The sequence below is a fragment of the Anabas testudineus genome, chromosome 21 (genome assembly GCF_900324465.2).
Source record: "Anabas testudineus chromosome 21, fAnaTes1.2, whole genome shotgun sequence".
Lineage (NCBI taxonomy): Eukaryota > Metazoa > Chordata > Actinopteri > Anabantiformes > Anabantidae > Anabas > Anabas testudineus.
Window position 1 is genome coordinate 12,875,923 of NC_046629.1, and position 27,429 is coordinate 12,903,351.

The 27,429-nt window shown below is 40.5% G+C and overlaps 1 protein-coding gene across 1 annotated transcript in view; it reads right to left on the bottom strand.

Annotated features, from left to right (window-relative positions):
• myo3b (myosin IIIB) overlaps positions 1-27,199 on the bottom strand; it is a 54,483-nt gene extending 27,284 nt beyond the window's left edge. The window contains exons 1-22 of the mRNA XM_026375749.1: positions 27,175-27,199; positions 22,744-22,927; positions 21,373-21,507; positions 21,013-21,117; positions 20,649-20,748; positions 19,936-20,012; positions 19,132-19,277; positions 14,071-14,136; positions 12,101-12,256; positions 9,846-9,930; positions 9,638-9,754; positions 9,367-9,471; positions 9,002-9,085; positions 8,708-8,910; positions 8,535-8,633; positions 8,289-8,403; positions 8,077-8,203; positions 7,758-7,968; positions 6,809-6,956; positions 5,518-5,671; positions 5,249-5,337; positions 4,759-4,888 (exon numbers count right to left, since the gene is read on the bottom strand). Of these exons, the coding sequence (XP_026231534.1) occupies positions 4,759-4,888; positions 5,249-5,337; positions 5,518-5,671; positions 6,809-6,956; positions 7,758-7,968; positions 8,077-8,203; positions 8,289-8,403; positions 8,535-8,633; positions 8,708-8,910; positions 9,002-9,085; positions 9,367-9,471; positions 9,638-9,754; positions 9,846-9,930; positions 12,101-12,256; positions 14,071-14,136; positions 19,132-19,277; positions 19,936-20,012; positions 20,649-20,748; positions 21,013-21,117; positions 21,373-21,507; positions 22,744-22,890 (2,599 nt within the window). The 5' untranslated portion in view covers positions 22,891-22,927; positions 27,175-27,199. The remainder of the gene's footprint in view (positions 1-4,758; positions 4,889-5,248; positions 5,338-5,517; positions 5,672-6,808; positions 6,957-7,757; positions 7,969-8,076; positions 8,204-8,288; positions 8,404-8,534; positions 8,634-8,707; positions 8,911-9,001; positions 9,086-9,366; positions 9,472-9,637; positions 9,755-9,845; positions 9,931-12,100; positions 12,257-14,070; positions 14,137-19,131; positions 19,278-19,935; positions 20,013-20,648; positions 20,749-21,012; positions 21,118-21,372; positions 21,508-22,743; positions 22,928-27,174) is intronic.
• Positions 27,200-27,429: the final 230 nt, after the last annotated feature.

The window sequence follows — 27,429 nt, forward strand, 5'->3', positions numbered from 1 at the left end:
TGATGCTGCTCTTAGCGTTTGACAGCTATCTGCTAATTTTTTATGTTTATTTAATAATCTACTCATTTATTTTGCTGTGAATACATTTTGCATTTGGCAAACAAACTAAATTCCAGATACTCTTGTCACATTAAAATTGTATTTGTGGATTATGCATGTGAAGTAACCTCAGGTTCTGAATTGGAATCTAAAAATAGAAGAAAGCAAAGTGTAAAATATGATAACATGGAAATATGAGCAGTTAATTTCCCATTATAAACACGTTTGTGAGAGGGTCTTGTGTTTGGGATCACGGGGACAGATTTTACAACCTCAAACTGCCCTTCGGCGCAATCTACGCACAAAAAAACACACAAAAAAAAATCTTGAGAACAGGAGCCGGGTATATTACCAGCACACAGGCAGGGAGGGCCCCGCTCCAATTAGCCCAGAGTAAAGCTGGATGGATTAATTGGAGTGGGTCTTGTGCAAATGAAGTGCGCTCTCTCCTCTCCCCATTAGTGCTGCTGGGCCAGATCATCTGAGCACATTTGTCATGATGAATTAGCGGCTGCGAGTGGAACGGGCTCGTGGAGTGTCACTGTGCTTTCACGCCTCTCACTTCCATGACACCATCAAGGGGAGATGAAGGGGCTGCGCCGCAATAAGAGAAACTATGACAGTTGTACCTAAGCCTTGCAAATGGACACTCACTGGTTTCTTCACGTATTCCTCGGTGGGTCGTATTAATTCATTCTTCTGGCGGGTTTTATATCCCCCCTCTGACTAGATGATTAGAGCATGGGTTAATAGTCAGTATCCTCAAAGATTTCCGCCTCCCGAGACATGAAAACCAAGGCAACACCTGTGATGTCCGGCCTGAAAGCAGACTTTCTAATTTAGACAGAGAGGGAACTTGTCTAATGATGTGAATAATTATTATTCAAACACAGACCCGAGCAAGAAAAAGCAAGAAATGTGTTGTTTGGCAAAAGATTCAGTTAAAATTTTTAAAAAGCTGGACACGTTTTCACTCACACCTCAGTTTTAAAATTTGTCAGTGCTCTCAAATACTGAAAATAAAATGGGACAAATATAATGAAAAATGTTAATATAAAAGGTTAATAATTAAAAGAGGACAGCAGGTGAGGGGAGCATTTCCCATCAGTTCATGCAGTCTTGAGAAACAGGCGGTGGAGGAGTGTCCTGCTGATCATTTCTGCTTCACGCATGTTGCTCTTGGCATGGACTTCCAGGACAAACACAGAGAAAGGCAGGGTGGTGTGTGGGGAGAGGGAGCAGAAAGAGAAAAAGGCTTCCTTGGCATCTGTGCGTTCACTTTGAAAATTAAGCCCAGCAAGAATCCTGTTTGGAAAAAAAAAAAAACTCAAGCTGGCAGTTGTATTGGGGTTCTATTGACAAGAATAGTCAATGTGCTTGGGATTAAAAAGCAATCCCGCGTTCAATATGACACCTCCCTACATGCTTTTATGAGTGCCAGTGTGCGCCTTGTACTTCAGAAGCTGTGGATCGAGCTGTCGACACGGGGGACAATCAAAGTTGTAAGAGAGAGCAGCCTTCTCGAGCTGAGTGAGCAGACGCTTGGTGGATATCTCAGCTGCTCTCCCGCTCTCTTTTTGAAAACATGTGATCTAGAAACTCAACTCAGCAACCAAGCAAATGAGATTAAAGCACCCATAACCCCACGCAACCCTCCCCACCCTCCATAACCACCACCGTTTATGCCTAGAGATGGCTCCGGGGGCTGTTGATTTAAATGCCATCCACTACTGTCAGAGCAGATCAATCACAAAAAGCACGGTGTAATTGGCTTTTAGTGACACAACACAGTGTTGCATGTATCAAAGGATGTTGTACGGTGTGACTTAGGAGAGCCAGCTCCCTGCTATTGATGTGCAGGGCAGTCAGAAATCCCACTGCTGACTCAAAACATTCACCAATACCACGATTAAGAGAGAGGCTGAACAAAAGTATTACTCAGTGAGTGTGTCTCTTGGTAGCGAGAATGTGTGGAAGTCTGTGGTATCTGCCCACTGGGATGAAAAAGGCTTCTTCTGGGAGAGAACAAAGAGCCAAATGTGTCATACTATATGGGAGAAGCCTGTCATTTCTACACAGGAGAATCTCCTAACATGAAGGCAGACCGAGGGAGATGCAGAGGATGGGAGGACTACAACTGTGGCTGCATGTGAACATGTAAAACAAATATGTAAACTGTTTGACACGGATGAACTCAACTTGAACTTTTAACTTTAGACAATGTGTCTCACAGGGGAGCACTGCAGTCAGAGCTTGTTTCATTAACTGACACAGATGTTAAAATACAAACAAAACTTTCCTGAAGATAGAAATTCATGCCAGAATCTTGTCACATGAAATCGGAGAGCTGAGATTGGCAACACAGAGTTTTTCTACTAACATAACATAACATAACATAACATAACATAACATAACATAACATAACATAACATAACATAACATAACATAACATAACATAACATAACATAACATAACATAACATAACATAACATAACATCAATTAAAACCCTTTGATAATTAGAACATATCAATAAAAAGTGAACTTGTCATCGTAGAGAAACACCAGCCCATTCTCATTGTGCTGTAACAAAGGCCTGGCAGTCGTGAAGTGCAGCGTGTGAATGTGCAGTGCTTTAAGCAGCAGAGCCAGGCGGCCCTGTGGCCACACACACACACACACTCACACACACACACACACACACAGACCAATACTGTGACCGCCCAGGCCCTGGTAGGCCCGACCGAGCTCAGCCAATTCAAACACTGTCATCCCCCTGATCTGGGAAAGGCCCTGGCTCTGAGGAATTTGTCCATGCAAATGCATCCCATTTCCTCTGACAAAACACCACCACATGTCTAAGCCTCAAGTACCCACATTCTGCAGGACTCAAGTGGCCTTGCTATGCACAGCCTGGGTGCTTTTCATTTTTTGGACCCTCCTCGTCTCAGACACTTATATTACCATACACAAATTCTGAAATATTATAGAAATGTGGACTGTGTGTCTCTTTTAAATTGTAATTAACTAACTTTAATTCTAAATTGAAAGCAAAAAGAGGCTTTTAAAAGAACTGTGTGTGTTACTGCACTGTTATATGCCAAAACATTAGCATTCATCGCACGCGTGTGTGTGTGTGTCTCAAGTTTGGCATCCCAGACCCGTTATTTTTACCTCTATCACAATGTCAGGCTCTAGGTCTACAACAGTGTCCCCTAGTGGTGACACTGTGAGGAGGAGACCCAGAGTGTGAAACCACCCTGGTGTTAAACAGATTTCCATCAGATCCTCCAGATAATAGTAATTTCATAGATAACAGTGAATCCATAATGTGAAGTGAAATGCAAATTAAATCCCCCCACAAATTCTACCCTGAAGAATAGATTTATAATTTTCTTATGCTATACTGTATCTCACTTTAAACAGATCGCCATCTTTTCCAGAAGAGCGTTCCACTGCAGCAGACGGTTTCATAGCTTTTATCTAACGAGATGATCGGCAGTTTCTCAAAACTGCGACGAGAAAATGGGACCTCCAACTCTTAAAAAAAACATGAGACAGAGGTGACTGTGGGCAAAGACACATGCAAAAGAAGCTGTGCACTCACTGCGAGCTTCTGTAGGAGTTTTTAAAGACAAAAAGGCTCAAAATGCACAACACAGTACAGTCAGCTTCTGTCCTAAATCATCTCATTAACCCGGGCCCCTTTTTTTTGAATGACGGCACCGACCAAAGTGCTGAAACAAAACAAAATAAAGACGCTTTTAGACCTAACTGACACCATGTCATCAGCAGTAAGCATCACAACACATCTCGGTTTTTATTCGATGCCTTTGTGCGCTGAAATTAAGTGTTCATTGAATTTGTTTTTATTGTGTACTCCTCTGAAGCTGTTAATTGCAGATAGGAAAAGGCTGAAGGCTCCCCTGTGGACAACTGGCAATTGAAGTTTACAGACACATCACACAGATTTCTACTGGAGTCTCAGATATGGTGCCTTTTGTGAATTGAAGATGCTTTTAATGCCACCGGGAGTGAAAGCAGACACCTATAAAAGCAAGAGAATCACATAATGTGGCTTAGCTGAAATAAAGCAGGAAGTAGGAATCTGATAACGTAATATACCTATTAGCGTTTCAGCTAAGTCAAGTGACCAGGAGGCCTCAGCAGCAGCTAATGATGAGCACATTACTACCATCATTTAACCAAGAGAAAAGAGGAGGGAAGAGTTGCTTTTGTGTTCTCTAAATACTGTTTCTTCATCCCCTGGGTATTTAGAAACCTTATCATAAAAATATCCCACTGCACCCACAATCTGTAGATAGCATTCAGCAGTGGGAAACCAAGAGGGACAGCTTAGTGAAAATAAAAACAGAGCGCCGTGCAGAGAGCTGAGCCTCTCAAGAGATAATGGAGACTGCAGATTTATCCGAGCACGGCACACAGAGGCTTGAAATGAAGGGGGGACCAAGAGATGCCTGGGAGGCGCGTCTTAAGAAACCCACTTTACCTGAACATTTCTGGGAGCAGTAGACACCAGCACAATTCACAGAATAATACAGTCAGAACCTTGCATTGTTAACAATAATTTGTCTCAAAGAAAAGTTTCCATTTCCATTTCCATTGTGTTTAGCAGCAGAATAACAGTCATGTTAGTGTCAGTGGCAGAGATGTCCTAAATTGCTACAGTATATTTCTCACTGAGGCCTATGGCAGCATACCTGTTTTAGTCAAGGGGCTGGAAAACAGCTGCTGCAGAAGTTTGTTCTCTGATGTTCTCAGCACCACAACGATGTCTGCAGGAAGAGTGTCTCTGTTTTTCTCCAAAAACCCATTTACATTGTACATTACCTGTGGAAAAGGACATAAGAAATGTTCATAAACAACTTGAGAAAACCAAGCTTGTATTTTTACTACATCTTACTTTATATAGTACAGGAAATTCTGGCTGAAATTAGAAGTTATTATTATCACAGCTATTGGGGCACTTGAATTAAAAAAGCCATTGTTCTTAATACGGACAGGTTTCCTTAATGTCTGCTCTGAAAAAAAAAAACCTTTAACTCAACTTTGTTAAGTTATTGATTTGACAACGTAAGCTCAGCCTAAATAAAGTTATCTACATGCTTTGTTTTGTACTAAACTACATAGTGAGACACAATTAAAATTAAACTTTTTTTTTTGCCATATATCTGAATACTAATTTGATACCTTTCCGGCATAATGCTGAATTCCAAAACACAGCTCCATCCGCTTTGGTATCCAGAAATATTTGCAGCGCAAATTGTCCTCAAATTTATCTGTAAACAAGAAACGAAGGAAAAAACAATTAAAGATACAAAGTGATGCTTTATGCAGCACAATTTGAGAAGTCTCAATTTAGACATGAAAGAAATTTGACCTTTGACCTTTTATACAATTCATTTTCATGTTTGCTTGTTTGATGCCTGGACATGTAGCAGGTGTAGCTCCTGTCTTACCCACTAAGGTTTGGTCTGTGGCCTGAGGGAAGCGGCTCTCCTCATCCAGCAGGGACAGCAGACCCATGGGCTTCTGCAGGAACATGTCGAGGATGGGCCTGTTGTCCTCGTACTCCACCAGGCTGGCATCCACTCCCTCGCTTTGGTACTCCATCTAATTAAAATCCGTGAATGTAGCACAATCTGGTTAATGATATCTCTAAATGACCCAATTAAACAATCTGGGCTAAATATGATTTGTGCATATGTGGGGGGAAAAAAAGGAGTTTCTAATCAACAAAACCAAACCGCTGCAGAGGACTGTGTGTGTCTATGGCTGAAGTTTACAGCATGAGAGTTTTTCACTGAATGCATAAGACAGAACAGCTCTGAACTAACAAACAGAGCCACTTACTTATTCATAATTTATTTCAATTTGCAAATAACCCAGAGTCATAACATAATATTGCATCTATTTAATTTCAGATCAAAACGTTGTTTTAAATATATATTTTACTAATAAAGTAGAACCAATGGATCTAAACCGTCCTCATGTTTAAGTCATTAACTCGGAATAAGCAGTTTTTGTGTACAGTGAGATCGACGACAGCCACACAAATTAAAATCCTTTTCCGCTGAGCAGCAGGCCTGCATCAGGGGCAGCTGGCAGAAACTTTTCCATGAGCATAAGTCCTTATTTTCAACGATTACTACTGCAATTAAAGTGTAAAGAGGCAAATGCAGCTTCCAGTAACAGTTCTGGTCATTGAGAGTGCATAAGAATAGTATATTATCACATATTATGCTGATTATAATCCTTCCTCAATAAATGATGGTGACTTTTGTTATGTAATTTAATGTAGAGCACAGTGAGTCTGCATGTGTATGACTGTATAGATATATAAATACAATTAGACTGTCTTGTTTTTCCTTTTAGAAAGACTATTGAAGAGTTGACACAGGCGAAAAGGCATTATGGCAAAACGGTTCTTGATTAATGTCTATTCAGTTCCATCAAGGAAAATAAAGACTTCTTGCACTTCAGGGTAAACAACTTCATTAAATCAATTAAGAGACTAATTTGATGGTGCATAACAGTATAAACAATCCTTTTCACATCACAACCCAGCTACAAGCAAAATGTTCATGTGGAGACTATCTTTGCCCTGATGGATATTAAAAAGAAACACACAAATAAAATGACTGAGTGGTTTAAATACATTTTGTTCCTGAGGTGTGTGCAGTGAATATTACAATGACATCTTATACATGGACATACAACTAATAACCCATTTCGTTTTGTCAAACTCACCTGCTCAAGGGCAAATATATGCTGGTTGAAGTAAAACTGGATCTGCTCGTTTGCGATGTTGATGCACAATTGTTCAAAAGAGTTCTTTTTGAAATTTTCAAATCCAAAGATGTCCAGGATTCCCACATTCATGCCGCTCTCTGCAGCACTTCAAAGGAGAAAAGGGGGACAAACAAACTCAATTCTTCTATGGAACAGAACAAGCAAATCCCCAGCAGCCATATTAATTGATAAAACTTTAATGAAAATCCAAGTTCAACCCAAATACAGAATCTGGTCTGGACGGCCTAGACTGATGAGAAATCATAAACATCATCTTTCAAAAAGTCTGAACTTCTTAAATTGTTTTATTTTAGTCTCTATTGATTTAACCTCAAGTCATTTTCAATATCTGCTCAGACAATATGCACTTCTACAACACAGCATGAGAATATAACGCCCTGCATTTTATATTCGGTTCTTGGTGCTGCTACTTCTCATGATCAGTCATTACCCACTTCATGTAGAGGTCACCTTTAGCCTGTGCTACCGGGTTATTAATGGTAATAAGGAAATGGCAAAGATGACTGGAATGCAGACAGGAACTCTGGCTTTTGTACATCTCTGAGAGGACTCCTTGACAGTCGACGCTCATATTTATGAAGGAATTCTTTTGGATCAATGAACAGCCTCTTTGCAGTCTCTCTGAAGTCTTTTTAATCATCTGAACATTATTTTCTCTGCACGCAACTCAGTATCAAAAATTTATTAAAACTTTTTTTCCTCCGCTTTTGCTTGTCTTCTGCTTGCCCATTGATATTCTCCTCTGCATGTTTGCATCTACCTCTACACACATCCATAAAGGTCATGGGAGCTTTGCAGTAACTGTGTGTAATCGCTTGAGACAATCGAAGAAGAAAGAGTAACAATGGGCGTCCGCATTGATGTTCATCACCAGCAAAACACTCACCAGATATTTGTGTCAGGTTGCAGCAAAGTGTTGATGCGGTTGACTATCCAGCTGAAGAGCCGTCCGTACAAGGCCTTGGACATGGCGTCTCGGACGTCTGCAGCTTTGTCCACGGTGTTGGTGCGGATGATTGTCTCACCTCTCGTGACCACACACTGAGAGGTCAGCGCCTCCTGAAGCTCCTCAGGACCAATGCTGAGGAGAGATGCAGCTGAGAAACCAGAAGAGAGCATCAATCAGTCAGAGCTCATGTGTCTTGGTATATTTGATAGATTTAGTTTGGCGTCCCGCTGACTACAGCACACATAATGAATCTCACCGTTCTCTAAGGACTCTGAGTTAGGCACTTCACTCTTGTCAGTCTGGTGTTGGGATGTGATGGCAGCAAATTCAATATTTCCTGTATTCAAAATGGCTGAGAGGATTTTGTAAACTGAGTTGACTTCCTGAAAAAAATAAGAAAAATACAGTTAGCATAGCACCAAATAGGTCTGTGACCTAAAGTCAAACAGTGTAAGTAGTTCCGAATACCTCTTCAGTAAAGCCAATGTTTCTGAAGCATTCCTGAATTGCATCAAACTGCTCTTTGTACAGCTTGCTGGAGACGATGTCTTGCATCACTTTGCAGTGCTGACTGTCAATGTACCTGCAGATGCACATTATGTCATGTTTCCACAATGGGAAGTGAAAGATGGCAACATTTCAGTGAACACCACAATGAACAAGACAGTTAATTGACAGAATAGTCAATTGAACAAGACAATTGGCAGCTCTAACCTGGGAGGTGTCCTGTCTGGTAGCCTGTAAGTCTTCAGCTTGTCTTGGTGGTAAAGTCCAGCGTATATGTAATAAAATATATGAAAGTTTTTCTCCCCCCTGAAAGAAACAAAGAAAATAGTCAGGTATAGGACAGTGCAAATCCAAGGGGATCAAGAATGAGTGGCACATACGTGGCCTGTTTGATGACCCTCGATTTCTCCAGGAGATACTCAGATATCTTGGCTCCAATGACGGCTCCAGTTGGTGTAAACTTCATCTCCAGGTACTTCCCGAAGCGACTGGAGTTGTCATTGATAGCTGTGCAGGCGTTTCCAAAAGCTTCAACGAGGGGGTTCACCTGCAAAATCTTCTCACGCAGCGTGCGATTGTTTGCCTAAGAACAAAAATATTTATATTTCTTTTAGAAACTATGTAAGTTTATGCAGTATTGAAAAGTGGCATTATCAAATTTAACAGTGCAGTACCTTTCCCAAGAACGTCAGATGTTGAACAATCAAATGGGCGCTCTCTGTTTTCCCAGCACCACTCTCACCACTGATGATGATACACTAAAGCAAAATCAAAACAATGCTGTGACTAAAACATCAAACAAGGAATAATTACGTGTAAATTAAACACATTTTCCCTTCTTTAAGCAGGTAAACATCTTGTAGAGAATAAATCTCTTTTTCAAAAGGGCAATCACCTACTTTATGAAAAAGAGATGGGGGACAATCATGAAAGCAGCCTTCCCAAACATATATTAAGATATCATGTTTTTTTATGAGTTTTACATTTAAAGGTTTGGTTTGGTTATTCCCACTCATGAAATAATTATTCTGTTGATTACCTGGTCTTTGCAGAACGTCACCATGCCTTGATAGGCTGCATCTGCAGTAGCAAAGATGTGTGGAGGGTTGTCTGACCGCTTCACACCATGGTATAGCTTAGAGAACTAACAGAAGAAACATGTGTCCATAAGGCTCTTATTGTAATTTTAGTTTTTTTTTAAAAGATTTTTAGAGAAAGCGCTTAGTAACTGTGTTGGATCACATCGATTTATAAAAACAAAATCTGTGATCTGTGAACTGTGACTGGTGAAAGACTGGTCCCTAACCAACCTGAGGTGAGTAGATGCTGAGGTTCTGGAAAGGATTGAGAGCGATGAGTATGTCCCCAACATAAGTATACACCTGCAGCTCGTCATACCTCTTCTGAAGATGGCTGATTATTATCTCCTGCAGACAAGAAAAAAAAAAACATGTAACATCAGGAACATTGAACCTTGCACTGATCGATGCCTGATAAGGTAAACACTTTAAATCTTACCTCATCTAAGAACTCCAGGTTTACCAGATCATCATCGGGACAGCTCTCTATTATGAGGGTTTTACGAGTATTGATCCGCTCATGCCTGTATAAAGTCAAGGACATTAGAAGGCCTCAGAAAGCTGTAAAGTAACCAACAAATGAGAAACAGTAGTGTGACTGGCTGGATGTAAGAGCCAGTCACTTCCGAGGTTTGTGTGAAGCCCTTAAAGCTCTCCCAGGGGACTAATCTCCTATTATCAGAGGCTGTGATTGCACTTCATCTGTGTTTGACCTATCACTCTCCAATGAGCCCCAGTGAGTAGAGGTCAACATAGAGCCAGCTGGTTCCATGGGACTGAGGAAAGCCCCAGGGGACACCACAGAGTGTGTAAAGAGAGAGAAAAATAGCAACTATTTGTGTGTCTGTATGCACATAAAACACATGTGTGTAAGCTCCTAAATATATTTAAATAGATACGAACTAAATAAGTATGTATAAGTACCTTATAATCTTTTTTATTGTCATAAAATCCTTTAAAAAAATAAATGAATTGATACAACTAGCACGCAGTGCCTGCAAAGCTAGATATAGTTTGCTCTTCTGTCACAGGCCTCATAGACAAAGGAGCCCTGTGACCGAGGTGTCAGGAAAACACACTCAAAAACTTGCATCTGTCCATCCACTCATTATCCTAACTGCTATTTCCTGTTAAGGGTTGTGGGGGAAATATATGCATTTCAGAGTAGTATTAAATGCCAAATTTGATATGTCAACCATCTTTACCTTCCTTATTCCTCAGTCTAAGTTGGTCATATATACTGTAAACAGTATATTAGCATGTGAATGGTAATTTTGACAGCATAGCCAGTTAAACAACAGTTGCACTGCCAGTTACTGGCTCTAAATAAATATTTAGAGCAGCTAATCTATAGATTCTTCCATATCACCTGTTTAATGTTGTATAATTCTTTAAGTACAAGACTTTCACAATCACAAGTTTGAATCTTGTTTGTCAACAGAAAAAAATAAGTAAAAATACAGAGATTTATCAAGATTAAGATTTTCTGTAGGAAAAAGGAGATAGACTACTAATGCTCGGCTTCTACACTGATTTTTTTGGCAATCAGAACAATATAGAATATTTCAGTCACTTTTTTTCTCAATCTTGAAAACTGTAATATCAATAAAACATTGCAGTCACAAGCTTCAGGTTCAGGAATAATTTCCTCCTCTGCCTTTGTATTCATTCTGTATTCTGAATATAGTGGAAATGCTCAATATAAAGTGAATACTCTTCATCACGTTCCTTAGAGAGCAACTTGACCCCTCCAGCGTCTACCTCTCTCCTGCTTTGAAGTAAACCACACAATTCCACATATGGCAGCTACTTTTCATTTCTATATGTCTTTATTCATATCTGGAGTCATTGTGTACCAATCTGTGGCATGAGAGACTAAACCAGGCGAGGCCAGTTCTCGCCCTACAAGCTCCTAATCCCATTATCCACTTTCACTGTGGACAGGAATTCAGGATCAGGATCAGGCTCAGGCTCAGGCAACTACTCTGCACACTCTCAGGAGTAAAAAGAGCTGGCACAACATCAAGACTCTCAGTCAAGGGCAGGTTCAGCAAACTCCTTTATAATGAAGATTAAGCATGGCCAAAGTCAGTAATTCCCCAGTAAATAGCATAAGACTTTCTGTGCTGTCATTCACTGACATCTGAGTATCTAGATCTACAAATTTTAGGATAACATTTCATTGACCTCTCTCCATTACTTATCTATAAATACATAATCTAGGAAAATTGTAAAGTAGCCACCATTATAATCTCTGAAAAATAACTCTATTTTAGGAAAGGACAAAAGAGACGTCATCTGTATCAGGAGTAAATGACTCTCGAAAAAACAAACACTTCCTCCACCAGCACTAGTTTAATCGGAGGTGGTTTTGTACTGAAGCTTGCTTCATTTGTACTGCTTCACCCACTGGCCTAAATGGCATTTATTAATCTAAGGTTAGTCAGCACAATCACTCCTTCTGAATTAGTCACACTTCACTAACTTCTCTTTAATCACATACTGTAATGTCCATTACAGTGGCTCATCATCATTTCTGTGCTCTAGTGTAAGAAGATGAGACCCTGCCCCCTACTGGACAGAAAAAATACCAACACTCACTCAGCGCCTACGTCGAGCAACAGAGAAAACCGATGACAGCACAGACCGAGTACAGAGGAGATTTATTATTACTAGCACCAGCGAATTACTCACTTGGTTTTGGTTTTGCAGCCCACTTCTTGCTGTTCCTTGATGAGAGCAGCCAACTGCTGACGGAGTGCCACATCTTTACCGTGGGCCTGCTTGATGAAGGGATGCTCCAGGATGTGGGTCACAGATGGACGAGCCTCAAAATCCTTTATAAGACACCTTAACAAACACAAAAACACCACTGTGTTATTTCATGTCCACATTAGACGCCAGTGCATAAACAGCAAACCTTCAGGCAGACAAGCCTCCCACATTATCATTTGCCAAACTTCAAATCAGAGCAAATTGAGCAGCTGACTGTGCAATCACCTGAACATTTTAGAAAGCCGAAGCACCTCTGACAGACACTCACAGCAGCAGGGAGCTCCTCGCAAGCATTTTAAAGTCTGGGTCACTAATCGGTCGTTCTCATACCACATGGTCACTATCACTATGGCCCCGAGTCCAAACAAGCCCGTTATGGAACAACAGTGAGACCTATCTACAATGAGCAGTGTTTGCCAATAGGTGATGTCGCTTTGTGATAGTGGCCGTGGGCTCTGTCCCTAAGCCCTTCAGCATCAGTTTTAGCGCATAAAAATGCTCTATAAACATTTAATGTGACAAGCGCAGACGCTGACAATCCAGGAGACCACATCTACCTTTCATTTTTGAAAGGTTTTATATATTAACAGAAGAAACCTATGAAACCTTATGATGAAAAGATGCCGCCTCACCTTAAACAACCCACCATCAACCAATCAGCAACCCACATTTGCTCATTTCATTTACTCGGTCACCTAAAGACTTCAAGCGTCTGAACGTGTGTGTGTATAAGAGCTACAACAGCAACAACTGCAGACACTGTCGAGATAGGAGAAAAACACCAATCTAATTCCCACCGCCTAATCTACACTGAAATTCTGTTTCTTTTATCAGTTTGTTCAGCTGGGAAAGTTAATTCCATGAATTCATTAGTGTCAGGACATTAAGCAGAGGTTGCTGCTATTAGCAGGGCTGTGCTGCCGGGATGCTGAACGCCAAGCCACTTTGTCATAGAAGTCAGCTCTTTGGCTGCACAAGTGCAGACACTGGTGATGGATTTATTATCCTGAACCCCCCCCCCCCCAAGCACACTTCTTTCTACACAGGGCTGAAAAGGCTTCACAAACAGCCTGCAAACCTTGATAACATTGTCCAGCCCCACCACATTGAACTCTTGTGGGCTTTGTTTAAGGAGATTAATTCAGATATGATATCACACAATCCATTAACCCAGATTACAGAGCTACAATCCAAGAAGTATCCAGTGAAAACAGCAGCAGTGACACTGTAAAAAAAAAAAAACACCCCGCCTTGGCTGGTTTAAGAGGTAATATCCCCAGACTCTGTCCTGATCAATCAATAACTCCGGTGGCACAAAAGGCAACAACCCTTCAAGGCTGATGATCCGTTTATTTTTTCAATTACTCCTTTTCAGTTATCACATTTCAGTGAAAACCTCCGCCAGTGCCAACAGAAACGTTAGCCAGAAACCATGCCCACACAAATTCAACACCAACAAATTGAATTTTATTTTCTCATTATGGCCCAGACTCACACACCTCTGTGTGGTTGATATTAAAGTTGTATATTCTGAGGAACCATTACAAGCCACCCCTGACATTATTAGCTCTGCACAGTGGAGGAAATGATAAGTTATCTGGACCACAGATAGAACTGATAACTAAGGTGAATTAGTTTGTGGCTCTGTGGCAGATTTACACAAATTAAAGTCAATGAAGAGAAAGACAAGATGCTTGGGAGAATATGGCTGTAAAATACCAATTTCACCTCCTTCCATGTTTACATGTACGTTCCTGTCTTCTGACCACATTACAGCTAATGCTTCCATTTATGTTTTAACATTTGATAGTGGACAAACTGTAAATCAAACATTTTTTCAGTAGGCAAAGCAGGCAGAGATTGACAGATTGAAGTTAAAGGACACTTACTGGCTGATGAAGTGGCTGAAACTTCTGCACCATTGTTCTGGATTTCGTAACGTTGGGGAGGGATTTCTGAAACAACACCACAACACACAGAAGTCAGTATGATATGTGAAAACAGTGGCTTTATTCTGTGCATTCATATGACATGATCATTGCTGCACATTTAAGACCGCGAGACAAATGGTCGCTGGCAGGCAGAGTGACCACCAGACTCCCGTTAGAGTTTTTGGTCCGAGGACAAGTTGGTCAGGGTCCAGGACTGTGGCAGCCATAGAAAAAGTGACAAATGATAACAGCTCCTCCGCTGTCTGGCAGCAAGCATCTGCCATTGAGAGCCAGAAGTTATGGGAGCTAGTAATACCTCTGTCAGCAGCATTTACGGAGGCCATCTATAATGAGGCTAACACTTTTCAAGTGCACATGACGACAGGAGGCAGGTCTGTATGAGGAGCCAAGGCTGGACACTCCTGAGTACAGTTATCTTCCCAGGGAGCTGCCAGTCTGACAGCTGGAGGATGTGACAGAGCGGGTCGAGACATTTATTAACTGCTTTAATTAGAGCACATTTCTTTCAACAAAGCCATCAGACTGGAAAAAAAAGGAATTAAATCACTTTCATTTTGTTTATCACAAACAAACCAGAGGTAGATGCAGCTACACATTATACAACAACATATTTAACATCTTTTTTTTTTTTGATGTTGGGGTTCGAAATCTGTCATTTTCCACAGAACTAAGTTAGTCAAGTCTTTGATAAAGATTCAGGCAGGCAATCCTTTCCAAAGTGCTGATCAAAGCCAGTAGCTGACTGCTTCAATGCAACCTCTAATGTGAGCCTGAAGACACATTCTCGCCTTGATGTTGTACCATACTGCTTATACATTACAAAGTCAATATAGCAGCGCTGCTGATAACACTGTCAAGTACGCTCATTGTGCTTAGCGAATTCAGGCATTTTTTTTTTTTCCTTTTAGTATTTGTGAGAGTGCTGGCTCATATTGTAAACACAAATGGCTTATTCAAATCTCTGTCCAGGCAGTGCATGTACTGTCAGACGTTCCTCTGAGTGGATTGAGGCGAAATCACAGAGGTGTCAGCAGCACTTGATGGCTGTAACTAAGCCATGAAGGAAGACAAAAATCAGGCCGATGCACTATTTGAATAAGCGTACGCAGAGTTTATAATTCCCCTGCTTTACACATGATGCAAAGCACTGTTGTTCATTCAAGCAGTTCTTTAGATCAGGTTACAGAGAAGCACTTTGTCTGTGACACTACCTGGGCTCAGGACTAACTTCTAATTTTTCCATATAGATTTATAATTCCACCAACATATAATAACATTAATTGATCTGTTTCTTTGTCAGATATCTATAATTTAAGACAATATGTTGGAGGTTAAAATGCCTACAAAACAACAAGGTTATAACTTCAATAAGACAAATTTAAATATACATATATACAGATAATCCATCATATAGCTTGCAAAACCTTGCTGCTGGAGCTATGAATCGATTCAGGTAACATTTGAGGAGAACATGGGACAAGTAGTTTAGTTTACAAATGAATCAAAGCTGCACTCAGTATGCATAATGAAATGATAAGTGTATGTCTTTGCTTGAAATACAGTATATACTGGTTCTCAAAGGAGAAACACAGCGGCCTTTAGACCAGCTTAACAGAGAATAAGTATGAGGACCCCAAATGAAGACCTATTCAGTGAATGGACCACCCACTTTCAGCTCATCTATCATCCCAGCCAGAGCACCAGCACTTCTTTGAGCACACATGCATGAACATGGAGAACTAGTGCTACATTTATCATGGGTTTGTGGTGGTGGGGGGGCGACACCGAATGCTGTAGTCTTGGACACCACACAGAGCACAAATATAAATAATATAAAATAACTGCATCAAAACTTGTAATAATAGTAGTATATAATAGTATAATAAACAAAATGATTTCTTTATTAGGGGTCATAACTGTGTTGTCTTTTTTTCTATATAACCAAATCACCAATCAATCAGTTGATCAATCACAGTGGTTAGTTGATCAGTTAGTCCACCACTGTGATCAGAGATTACATTTTGGACATGCACGGCACTCAATTAAACCCTAAAACTTCAAAGATATTCATGCTCCACAAAGGATGAATCCTAATAGTTGGTGAAATTAAATACAGGGGCAATTGTCTCCACACCTATTTTAGGGATAGAGCATGACACAAGGTAGCTTTCATGTTTCAGGAGCATGTTTGCACTGTCATAAACATATTAGCATGTTGATTTTAGCATTTAGCTGCAAGATTCAGTCTACAAAGAATTCACAAAGAATGAATTCATTTTTTATTTTGTTGCTAAAACCTCTACAAGATAGGATTTAAAAAATACATGAGAAGCAAATGCAAATGCCTTTTCAATCATTCTTACATTTCTACCTCCATAGCGTGGAGTTTGCATGTTTTATCTGTGCCTGTGTGGGTTTCCTCATGATTTGATTAGCATTTGTTGCCTCTGACAGGCCATCATTTACTTCCAACATCAATCTTGCTCGGTCTCCGCTCAGACAAACACATGTGCAGTTAAATATGTGACCAATATCGACGCGGATCTGGACGAATAAACACGACCTTGGATGTCTTTGCCAATTGGCTCTAACCTTTACAACACATTTTACACCCACTTTGGTTTGACATCACATGGACACTGTGGGGCTGCATAGCAAAGAGAGCACTGTCTCGAGCAATAAACCTTTCTGTGTGTTAAATATCACACACCATCTTCGTCTTGGGTGTTCATTAGTAATTTTGCAGTTGATGATTTTATAACTTTACCCTCTGAAATGCTTCATTACTTTCATTCGTGGTCGCCATGGACATCACGTCTACCACACAGCACATACTTCAATACACTCAATTACCTTCAATCATAACAAAAAGCAACTTCAACCTAATATTAAAACATCTGAAGCCACAAAAATAGCATGTTCTAACTGCGATTTAAATACATGCATGAATTAACATCACAAGTCAAGTATCTGATTATTTCTGAGGCAGAAACCACACATCAAGGTGACCCATTATACGTAGAGCTCATCAGCTCATCAGCATCCCCCTCTGACAGATGTCAGAGCTCCTCTCATCGTTTAAAGCCTGCTGGGAGGAGAATCATTTCCACCTGTGCATGTTTCCCCTAGCACAACCAAAGCTGTGACATAAAGGCTTTCTGCTGATGGCCCCTGTGCTCAAAGTCGTAATAGCAGTGGGTGTTTATTTGCTTCTCGCCAGGAATTGTTAAATCTTCAGCGTGACAAGAGATTGTCCAGCAACAGCTAACAACTGTCTTCTCATAAAAATAAAGAAAGAAAAAACAGCATCACAGACAAGCAGAATAGCGCTATTACAAAGAGCTGACTACACAGTCCTAGAAAATCTAAGAAACATCAACCACAACTACGGCGTATTTTCCTTATATTTCACTACCTAGGAATAAAAATGGTGGACGATACACAGAAGATTAACAACATGACAGTGAAGCGCATTACACTGTGTGCAAGTGTAAAAAATCAGAATGATGAAAATGCTTCTTGCATGTCTTAGGGCTAATATGGATTTCATAAAACATGCGCTGCCCAAGGACAATACCTCAGAAAATGCTTCTCTGCTGGTAGTTTGTGACGTATTAAATTGAAAAGAGAGAGCGAGAGAGAGGGGGGAAAAAAAACGATAACTTTGCAATAATTGAAACACGTGAAGATGAATCTCTTCTATTTCATCATGAATCACTCTCATCGCCACTAAAGGCCCAAAGGTGAAACGCTTTTCCATATTTAGAAAGTAATTCGTACAGGAGTCGTAATACACGCCACAAGATTTTGTCTGCTTTGCTGCAATGATGGGAAAATATATCCGAGATAAATGACATGTTAACAGAATCATTTCATGGTTCAACACATTCACTGTAATTTATACCACCAAGTGCGAAGCCTCGAGTCCCAATTCATGCCAAAAGGGCAAAGTATCTATTTTGATTGGAGCGGAGACAAAGGGATGTCAGTTAAAGATATATGTCCAATGCTATTACCATCCTAGTTATCCACAAAGTCATAGAGTCTTAGAAAGCTGCTGTAATGAAATGTGATACATCTCTGACCGGGGAAATGCATATGCCCTCTCTTGTTATGATTGCTGATAAGGAAATGAGCTTGACAGAAAACAGTCAGCTAGTTTCAGGTAGATGTTTTTTAATAGCCTTAAGCTACATCTACTCTTCAAAAAAAAAAAAGAAGCCACGTATTATTAATTGCAAGCCTGAGATGAACCATCCATCTATTTTACGGAAGCGTCCTGCTTTTAGCCATTTCGTCTCCTGTGATTATTTTAATTTTTGGTTGAATTTGGTTCTGATGATATGCTGCGTTAGCTCCCATAATTCCTGCCACACACAAGCCGACCGTGTTCCTCCTCTGCCTTGGCAGGGAGGAGATAACATTGTGACGGGGAGGAGGTGACAGCCTCATCTCAATGTGAATGGAGCTAATCACCAATGCAAATTGCAATCAGAAGGGCATATCTCTACCTAACTGAGAGATAATTGTGCGATTGTGCTGATAACAAAAGGTCAACTGCGTGTAGCCACTAAGCTTTCAAATGATCATCAGACGCACACAGTCTCCAGCAGTGAATATTTTTACAGACTGAATCTCTTCATTATTTGAGGTTGCGTAGTATGCCAAACACTGCTTTTTTTTTTTTGATGATGCAGATTTTAAACACTGATTATTCAAAGAGATGCTGAAAACAATAGCAAATAGGACTTAATGACATCAAGAAGTACAGAACAAACCATAAAGATCTTGTATTATTCTTTGTTGTTCAATTCAAGTTATTATAAAAACAAATTCATTTTTTCAGGAAAGCCACTATCATTTATCAATTTACCACCTCTACTGTCAAATTCAGTTTGTCATTGTCCTCCTGACACAACCTAAAGCAGTAGTCTGAGTGTGTGTCCTTGTGTGGGTCGCCTCCAGCTGTGTGGTGTGAGCGCCCTCTAGTGGACTCACCGTGGGATCTTGAAGAGGGCTTTGACTGGATGCATCTCAGCCAGCGGGGGATCTCCATCTGCCAGCTCAATGGCTGTGATGCCAAGCGACCACACATCACAGCGGGCATCGTACGAGTAATCATACTGCTGCTCACAGGCTATGACCTGGCAACATGACACCACAGTGACCATCTGAACATATCATTTAAACTGTCATTAAAACCTGAAATACAGATTTTTCACAAAGCACACGAGGAAATCTGCCTGTGAGGTGAGATTAGTGCACGTTTTACTTGCAGTACAATTTAGGTTATCATCAAAAAAACAAATCAAATCTGTCTCAAAATCTGGCAGAGTTACAAACATCAATATTTATGGCCTATTTATACAATGAAAGGTTGCTCAGTTCAGTAGCTGGTGATATCTGCTTCTCTTTGCTACAGTCAATAATTATAACTGACACTACATTTTACAGCTGAGTTTATTCTAATTGCCCCTGAGGTCCCTCCCTACAAGCCCAATCACCGCACCTCATTTCTGCCAAAGAGTCAGCTGAGGGGCCATAGACTCCCAGCTATTAACCTTGAGGCGACCTCAAGAGCTGCGACCGAGGAGGAGAATACACAATGACACAGGGGAGAGAGAGTCACATGGAAATAAGTCTCTCCCTCCCTTTTTCTTTTCTAGAGAATTAAACTATTATTGCACGTTTAAAATGTTCAATTAAACACTGAAACGTGTGTTATTTTCCTGCTGCATTGTCAGATATGAACATGTGTGTGTGTGTGTGTGTGTGTGTGCGAACAGAAGCGTGGACTCTAACCTCAGGAGCCATCCAAAACGGAGTCCCCACTGACGTGTTCCTCCGCAGTCGTGCACTAGTCAGTTGAGCTGAAACGCCTAAAAAATAAGAATTACTAAATTAAATTAAAGATTTAGATATTAGTGTCTTCATCAATGTGATTTTCCTCAGAACAAAAGTCAGATTTATAGCAGAGACTAAATGTTTGAATTAATCAATAAATCCTGGCATTTAATTTAGTGTGGCAACCTGCCAAGCAGCCATAACAATGGGGTATAATCATTTCAAATTATGTAGGACAGATTTTTATCAGCATGAGTCCACTTCATCTCCATGACACAGAGGACATAAATATACCTCGGGGTGACTCAAAGTCATTTGCCATAACAGCTTTCTTTTAATATGCAAAGGATCAAATAATGCAATTTAAATGAGCAATAATAGCCTCGGGTTAAGGCTACGGTCCATGGAATAAAAAGACGTAATTGTGAGCAAGGGACTGAAGTGTGGAGCACATTAAATCCCGCACTTGTGTTTCCTTTCACAAACAATGTTGCAGGGAATGTCCTGCTGACACCTACCGCTGATCCTTCAAATACCAAAAAATGATTCATTCATCTAACAGTGCACTTCAGAGACAAGATAAAGCTGGGACAGATTCTGGGGCGTTGATGCATTTGTCTCATTTTGGTAATCGGTGAATTGGCTAAATTGCCTCTTTCAAAGACCATTACCAAAGTCAACGAGCTTGACTCCTCCCTCGGTCGTCAGGAGGATGTTGTTGCCTTTGACGTCACGATGGATGATTCGGTTGTTGTGCAAATGCTGGAGACCCTTTTGAGTTAAAGGGCAAAAAACAAGAGCACGAGTACAGCACGAGTCATGTCCACATTATAAGTCATGTGTTGATAGTATGAAATAGAATATGCTGCATTAAAAGGTGAGGAGTACAAACTCCCACAGCTGTTCGACAGGAGAGACATTCATTACTGCCTGCCACACTTCCCCTACAGAAAATAAATCCTTGCACACACACTCTACATGTTTGCATCCCACCTCTTCTCCTAACATTAGCAGCTTAGCAATAAGCCATCTTACCAAGAGGGCGCTGTATAAGATGTATGAGATAACGGGCTCCTGCAGACGCTTGCCTCGCATGAGCAGGCCTTTGATGAGTTCTGTGACAGAGCCGCCGTTGCACAGCTGGGAGGAAGACAGAGAAACTCCAGTGACTCGTCCATCTTTCACCACTCTAGATTATGATGCATGGTGAGAGCAAGCCCACACACAACTAAGAGGAGGCAATGCTGCATCACATGGCAGCATGACTGCGTGAACATTAATGTAGGTGGGTTTCTATGACAAACTGAGGTCTATTTCAGTACTGCATATGTTAGAGATGGTTTTACTTAAACAACCAAGTTGCCTTGGCCTTGAGAGACATTAGGAAGAACTCACCTCCAGCACCAGCCACAGTTGTCCGCCTGATAACTTGTCTGACTTGTAAAACATGCCATAAAACTTCACCACGTTCGGGTGGTTGGACAGGGACCTCAGGATGTTGTATTCTGCCTCAATCTCCTCATCCACATCCTTTAAGCAGCACGAGAAAACAAGCAAGATGCTGATGTTCAAATGTGAAGGAAGCAATACAGTGACAAAATAAATATGCTGAAATATTACAGTTTGTATTTCATTTTGAAACAAAGCAGAAAACTAAACAATAGGCCCAGTAAAGAATCCTAAAGAGAGGGTTACAATGTCTGCAACAAAGAACGGGACGGGCCTGGGTACAAAACTATTTCTGGAAGTGCTTTTATTTCAAAGGAAATCTCAGAGGGGTGGAAGAGCAACAGCCAGAGAGGCAGAATTTCTCTTCCAGGATGTCTGAGTGATAGTGTCAGCAGTCTAATCAGGGAGAGGGATGAGAGAGGAGGAAGCTTCATTTTCATGGCCATCAGGGGAGCATCATGGTGGATAGTACTGCCAGGATGGGATTGTTCCATTGACACAATCACAGACACTCCCAGACTAAGTCTCACTAGCACAATTCAGCACCAATGCAGAGTCAACAGAATCCTCAACACACAGACAAATGAACGGATTTACAGACGAGCTACACTTTCTGCTAACAGCGTGTCAGACGTAACACCAAAGGAAATAACTGAAAGGGGAGGAAGTTGATGTATATCACTGGAGAAAGTGTTGCATCTGCTTTAAGATGGAGAGGAGGAAAAAGAACTGGCAACTTACTCTGTTTGACTGCTTTGGATGCTGAGACAAGTCACAGTTATAATGAAAAACACAAAGGTTTCAGTCTTTTCTCTCTTTTCTATTACAATCTCATAAGATCATAGGATCAGCAACCCTAAAAATAAAAACGTACAACAGGGAGGCAAACACAGAAATGTCAGGTGTCTGTGTTTAAGTGCAAAACTGTATACGCAGTCAGTTTTTAATTGAGGTTAGTGTAATGAAGAAGAGCAAGGACAGAGGAGGCCGCGCACACAGTTTAAAAAGAAGCAAATGTTAGACAATGAATGGCGTAAAGGCCACGGTACAATGAAGCAGGAGGAGGACACATTTAGAGAAAACTAACAGAATAACAAAGTTCTCTGTTTCCCTAACACTGTCCAGCTAATAGTAGCTGTCAGTTTCACTTAAAAACATACACCTGCAGGTAAATAAAGAGTGGTGCACATGGACAGCATGCTAATAATAGATCCTTAAATTAAATCAGTGGTTTCCTGTCTGGGGGGGGGGTCAACAATAAACACGGTAGCTTGCAAATGGTAACATGTTGAGTAATCATGCTTTTCTCTGACTTACGTTGATCGGGTCCAGAACTTTCACTGCTGCCTCACTTCCATCTTTCTTGTTGGTCACTCTGTAGACTTTTCCGTATGTTCCTTTACCGATGGTCTCCACTATATCCCAGTTACCAGATGGATCGCCCAGGTTCTCCAAACCAATCATACTGGACTTGTAGGGATACAGGCCATACAGAGACCTCCTGAAGGACAAACACAGTCGCAGACCAGTAATGCTTTCCAATGTCAGACCATGGCAAAAAAAAAAGAAAGAAAAGAATTGCTGCTTATACTTTATTATACCTCTTTAATAATAACATTTACATAAAGCTGATGCTACTTTGTCCTACAAAAAGAAAGCTGTGGATGACATAATGTCCACAAAGACTTGTACGCTGTTGCAGCGTTACAGAAACACACATCGCCTGCCAGTTCACAGAAAAGCAGGTAATTAAAATGTATGAAAAGTGTACAGCCCATGGTGTAGGTATCCACAGTGTGGGAACATTTGTTCCCAAAGGCTTTCTTGTTCGGCTCAGTGAAACGGCTATACCTGCCAGGGGAGCCACTTAACAGGTTTAAAGCAGAAGAAATCAAAGCAAAAACAAAGCAGACAGCTGTAGGTGGAGATGACTCTACTTACATGGCAAATGTTATTTTCTTCTGACTCATCAGGGCTGAGAAGAATTACAACTAAACAGTCTCCAGTGATCATAATATAACACCAATAGCAACAGCAAATGCTTCCCCAAGAGGCGACAAGTGGCGTTTCACACACAGACACTGAATTAGCAGCTCTCTCCACGGGGACCTTGTCTCTGTCCACTAAGGGAAATCTCCTCAAGATCAATTGGATTGGATAGAGATTAACTTGACAAGTGCCGTCCTGAATGAGCAGTGAACCGGCACCACGCCTCCATACTGTTTTCATAACTGATTATTCTGCAAGGCGTTTTATAAAATGTCTTCTACCTGAGATACATGAATCATCCTTTAAGTCTACATGTGATGTTTCTGTGACCAAATACACCATGTAAGACCAATGATGCAAAGAATCAAATGTCAAAACATCTAAAACAGAGATAGCATGATGAATTAGGAGATGATAGTTGGGATACTTCGAAAATGATGCATACTCCACATAAACATGATGGATAGGAATGTTTGTGTACAATCTCATGACCGCCATTCACTTATCATGAGCGTGTTGTGCATCACAGGGGTTGTACGACCCTGAGAGAGAGAAGGAAGGAGAGAACGGAGGAGAACAGAAAAAAATTGATGTAAGAAACATGGATTGATGTTTAACCCCTTGGCAAGTCCTACGGTGAGGACATTTATAGCTTGTCGTGCATGCATGCAACACAAAGATACAACTGATATCCTTCCCTGTGTCCTTCAGCGAGCATCATAGCACTTGGCAAATACACACATGTATATACTAATATACAACGCAAATACCAAAACACATATAAACAAATCCAGTTTGGTCCTCATTGTAATAACAGATCACTGATTGTTCTGGAGTTAATTGCCCATCTTAAACTGTCCATGAATAATGCATCACACACCTGCTCTGGTAATCAACAAGATCCAAACCTGTTTAGTCGCCATTTATAACTGTCATTCTACGTTGATGCAGTGCATCGAACACACCACCAGTCACCTGTTGTCACGACACCTTAACCAGCTTTTGAAGCAGGCGGCTCATATTCCTCCACAAGAGCTTTTATTCCCCCTAATGATCAACCTCACCACAAACCTGTTCTACAACAACCTCCTGCAACTTATAAAAGAACGGTTTGAGCCAGATGTGCAGCTGCAGGCAATATGAGGATATTACATTGTCACTTTTAGTTCAATGTACAATGCATTTCTGTTGCTAATGTCTATTGTATCTTGCTGCAAAAGCTTTCAGAGTACGAGCATTTAAGGCAAAAGAACAACACCATTTAACATCAACCTGCAACCACACAGAAAGAACTAAGGTGGTCATCTACGTATCACTCAAACTAGTTTTCAAAGATCAATACAACCAGACCATAAAGAAGTCCTTTTCTACATACCTGTTCCCGGGAAGGTTTTTGTTTGTCTCCCTCACACCAAAATGCATCTCATTCACGCTAATTTATAGAGTTTAATAATTCACCAGTCATCTGCAACCTGATCTGCTGCAGTGTTAAATATTCAGGTGTCAGATGTAACCACTCATAATGGCTGATATGAAGCATCTCAGGTTGCCCACAGGTTACCAGGAAGTTCGGGATAGTTGCTAGGTCACATGATTTCTGCCTGTACATTATGTTCTTCACACATTCAGCTGCTACTTCATCTGGCAACTTTGTCTTAAGTCTCTTGTTTGGAAGTGGCAACAGTGTCATAAGCATCTCAGCAGCTGTTGAATGCCGGTGCAACTTGTAGTGGGTGTGAGGTGGTGAAACGATTCCACTGAGCTACAGATGATCTACAAGGTTAAATATAAGTTTGAACCACGGGCTCATGGCATCCTTAGTATTAGATTTAAAGGTATATACCAGAAAGTAAATGTTAGGGTGCAGGATGTTTATGACCTTTGACATTTGACAACATTTGATATGCCTTTTTCCAAGTGTTCAAAGCCCTGGGAATTCAATATAGTGAAGCCTTGTCACACTAGCTGTAAAGAGATTTGATATAAAAAGAGCTTGGTTTAAAAAAAAGCCCTGATTTTATAACATTTTGAAGCAGTGGTTGCCAAACTTTTTCAAACCCTCCCACCCTAATCCCTACAACTTGACACGTATAGAATTTCTTAACCTGTTACAATAATGATAAAACTAGTTCCAAAAGAAGTCGCGCTAATTTAACCTGATCTAAAAGATGGACAGCATCATTGTTTTTATGCATGTTTCCCATTAGTTGTACAAGTGAAACGCTGATGGGCATTGACAGAGACTGTACAGCTATGTTTTAAAAACTGGAATAAAGAAGCTGTTTCCCACTTCACTGCTCAGTAGACGACTACTGTAACGAGAAAAACATATTTCTGTTACACAAAATGTGACACTGTAAGACTAAGCAGATTTTGGGAAGAGTTTAAACATCTGCAAGACCCAATGAATCCTGTTGTCCAAAATCCTTTTTGGTGTGTTTTTAAATGGATAGGAGATATACAGGTACTGCTTTAGAACAGGACACCAGTGGTCCCAGGTAGCGAAGCTCAGGTTTCCTTTTGTTTCACTTATGGTGTCAGCATACCCGAAGAGGGACATACGATCTGGTAAAACTGCTGGTCAGTGTTTTTCTGTGACACTGTGAAAATCTAAATTTTTATATTGAACAACAAAACCATAGTTTCTGTAAAAACTGGGACATCTGTTAGTTATGTGTTTGTGATAATAGTAAATGCAGATGCTTCTTGAGCTCAACAACATGCCCCCCACCCCCAGTATTTGCATTTATGGTGCATCTGCATAATTCCATGGTTCAGTAAGGGTCGAGGTGCTAACAGCCCTAGATGATACGACGGGCTGCAGCACAGGGACCATCTTTGTCACCAGAAACGTAAAAGTAAAAGTAGGTAATCTAATTTTCTGCTTCCTTTCTGCTACTCTCACAATCCAGCCCTCTCTGGTAAAGCCCTTACGGGAACTCCACTTAGTAAAGCCTTGTGGTAAGTCTAAGGAGAGGGAAAAAAAACAACAACTCTGAACTATAATCCCTTTTAAGGGGATATGAAGAGGCTTTGCAGTAAACCTCCAGTAGGCACGAGATAGGCCTCGAGCCCTGTGCCCTTGTTCTCACCCTGAATGACCAAAGCCTCACTTGACCGGAATAAAAATAGAGAAGTTTAACGTCTTCAGTCTTAGCAGTGCACCAGCATTATTATAAAATTTAATATAGCATTATTAAACTTTTAAAGACAACTTTGGATTCATAGAAACATGTACCACAGTCATAGAGTAATGTCTGTTTGAGCAGAGTCCTTGTTTGTGTAAACAGAATGATACAGTAGACAGTAGAGACAGTAATAAATGTTAAAAGTTATTAATGATCAGGATTGCAGAGTTACATATAGTTTAATAAACAAACTACTGGATTTTTCTGACAAATTATAAGTGTGCAAAGTGCAAATTACATGTTCAGGTACCAGAAATACACATTCATCATGTTAGTACTATACTACTATAGTAATATATATCACTGTGCATACAGATTATTAAATCGAAGCATTACATTTCTTTGATTTTGACATTATCATGGTGAGCATTATTGTACATAATTGATAAATTAATCCACTTTCACCATTTGAAATGCATGACAGTAATAACTATATCTATATCTATATATAGATACATATATTTTCTCTTCAGTGAATGCTTGATAATGTGATGCAGTATGGTGATTACTGCCAATTAAACTTCACTGTAAACAACAAACAGTTTAGACCTGAAGAAAATATGAGTCCTACCTTGCCACCACCGTATTTCCATTTCTAAAATCTGCAAAAAAGGAGAAAGCGTTACATACAACAGCTCATCATTGTACATTATGGGTTAACACAACCAGATTGGAGACTGTTTTACACAAACCTCACTGTGCTGCCTATTTCTATCATTTCTCTAGGTGCAACTCACCGTCCATGGCAACATTTCCAAAGAGATTCACCTGATTACTCAGTGGAGTCACTCAGTACTTTAATTATTAACAGTAGGCTACAGACACC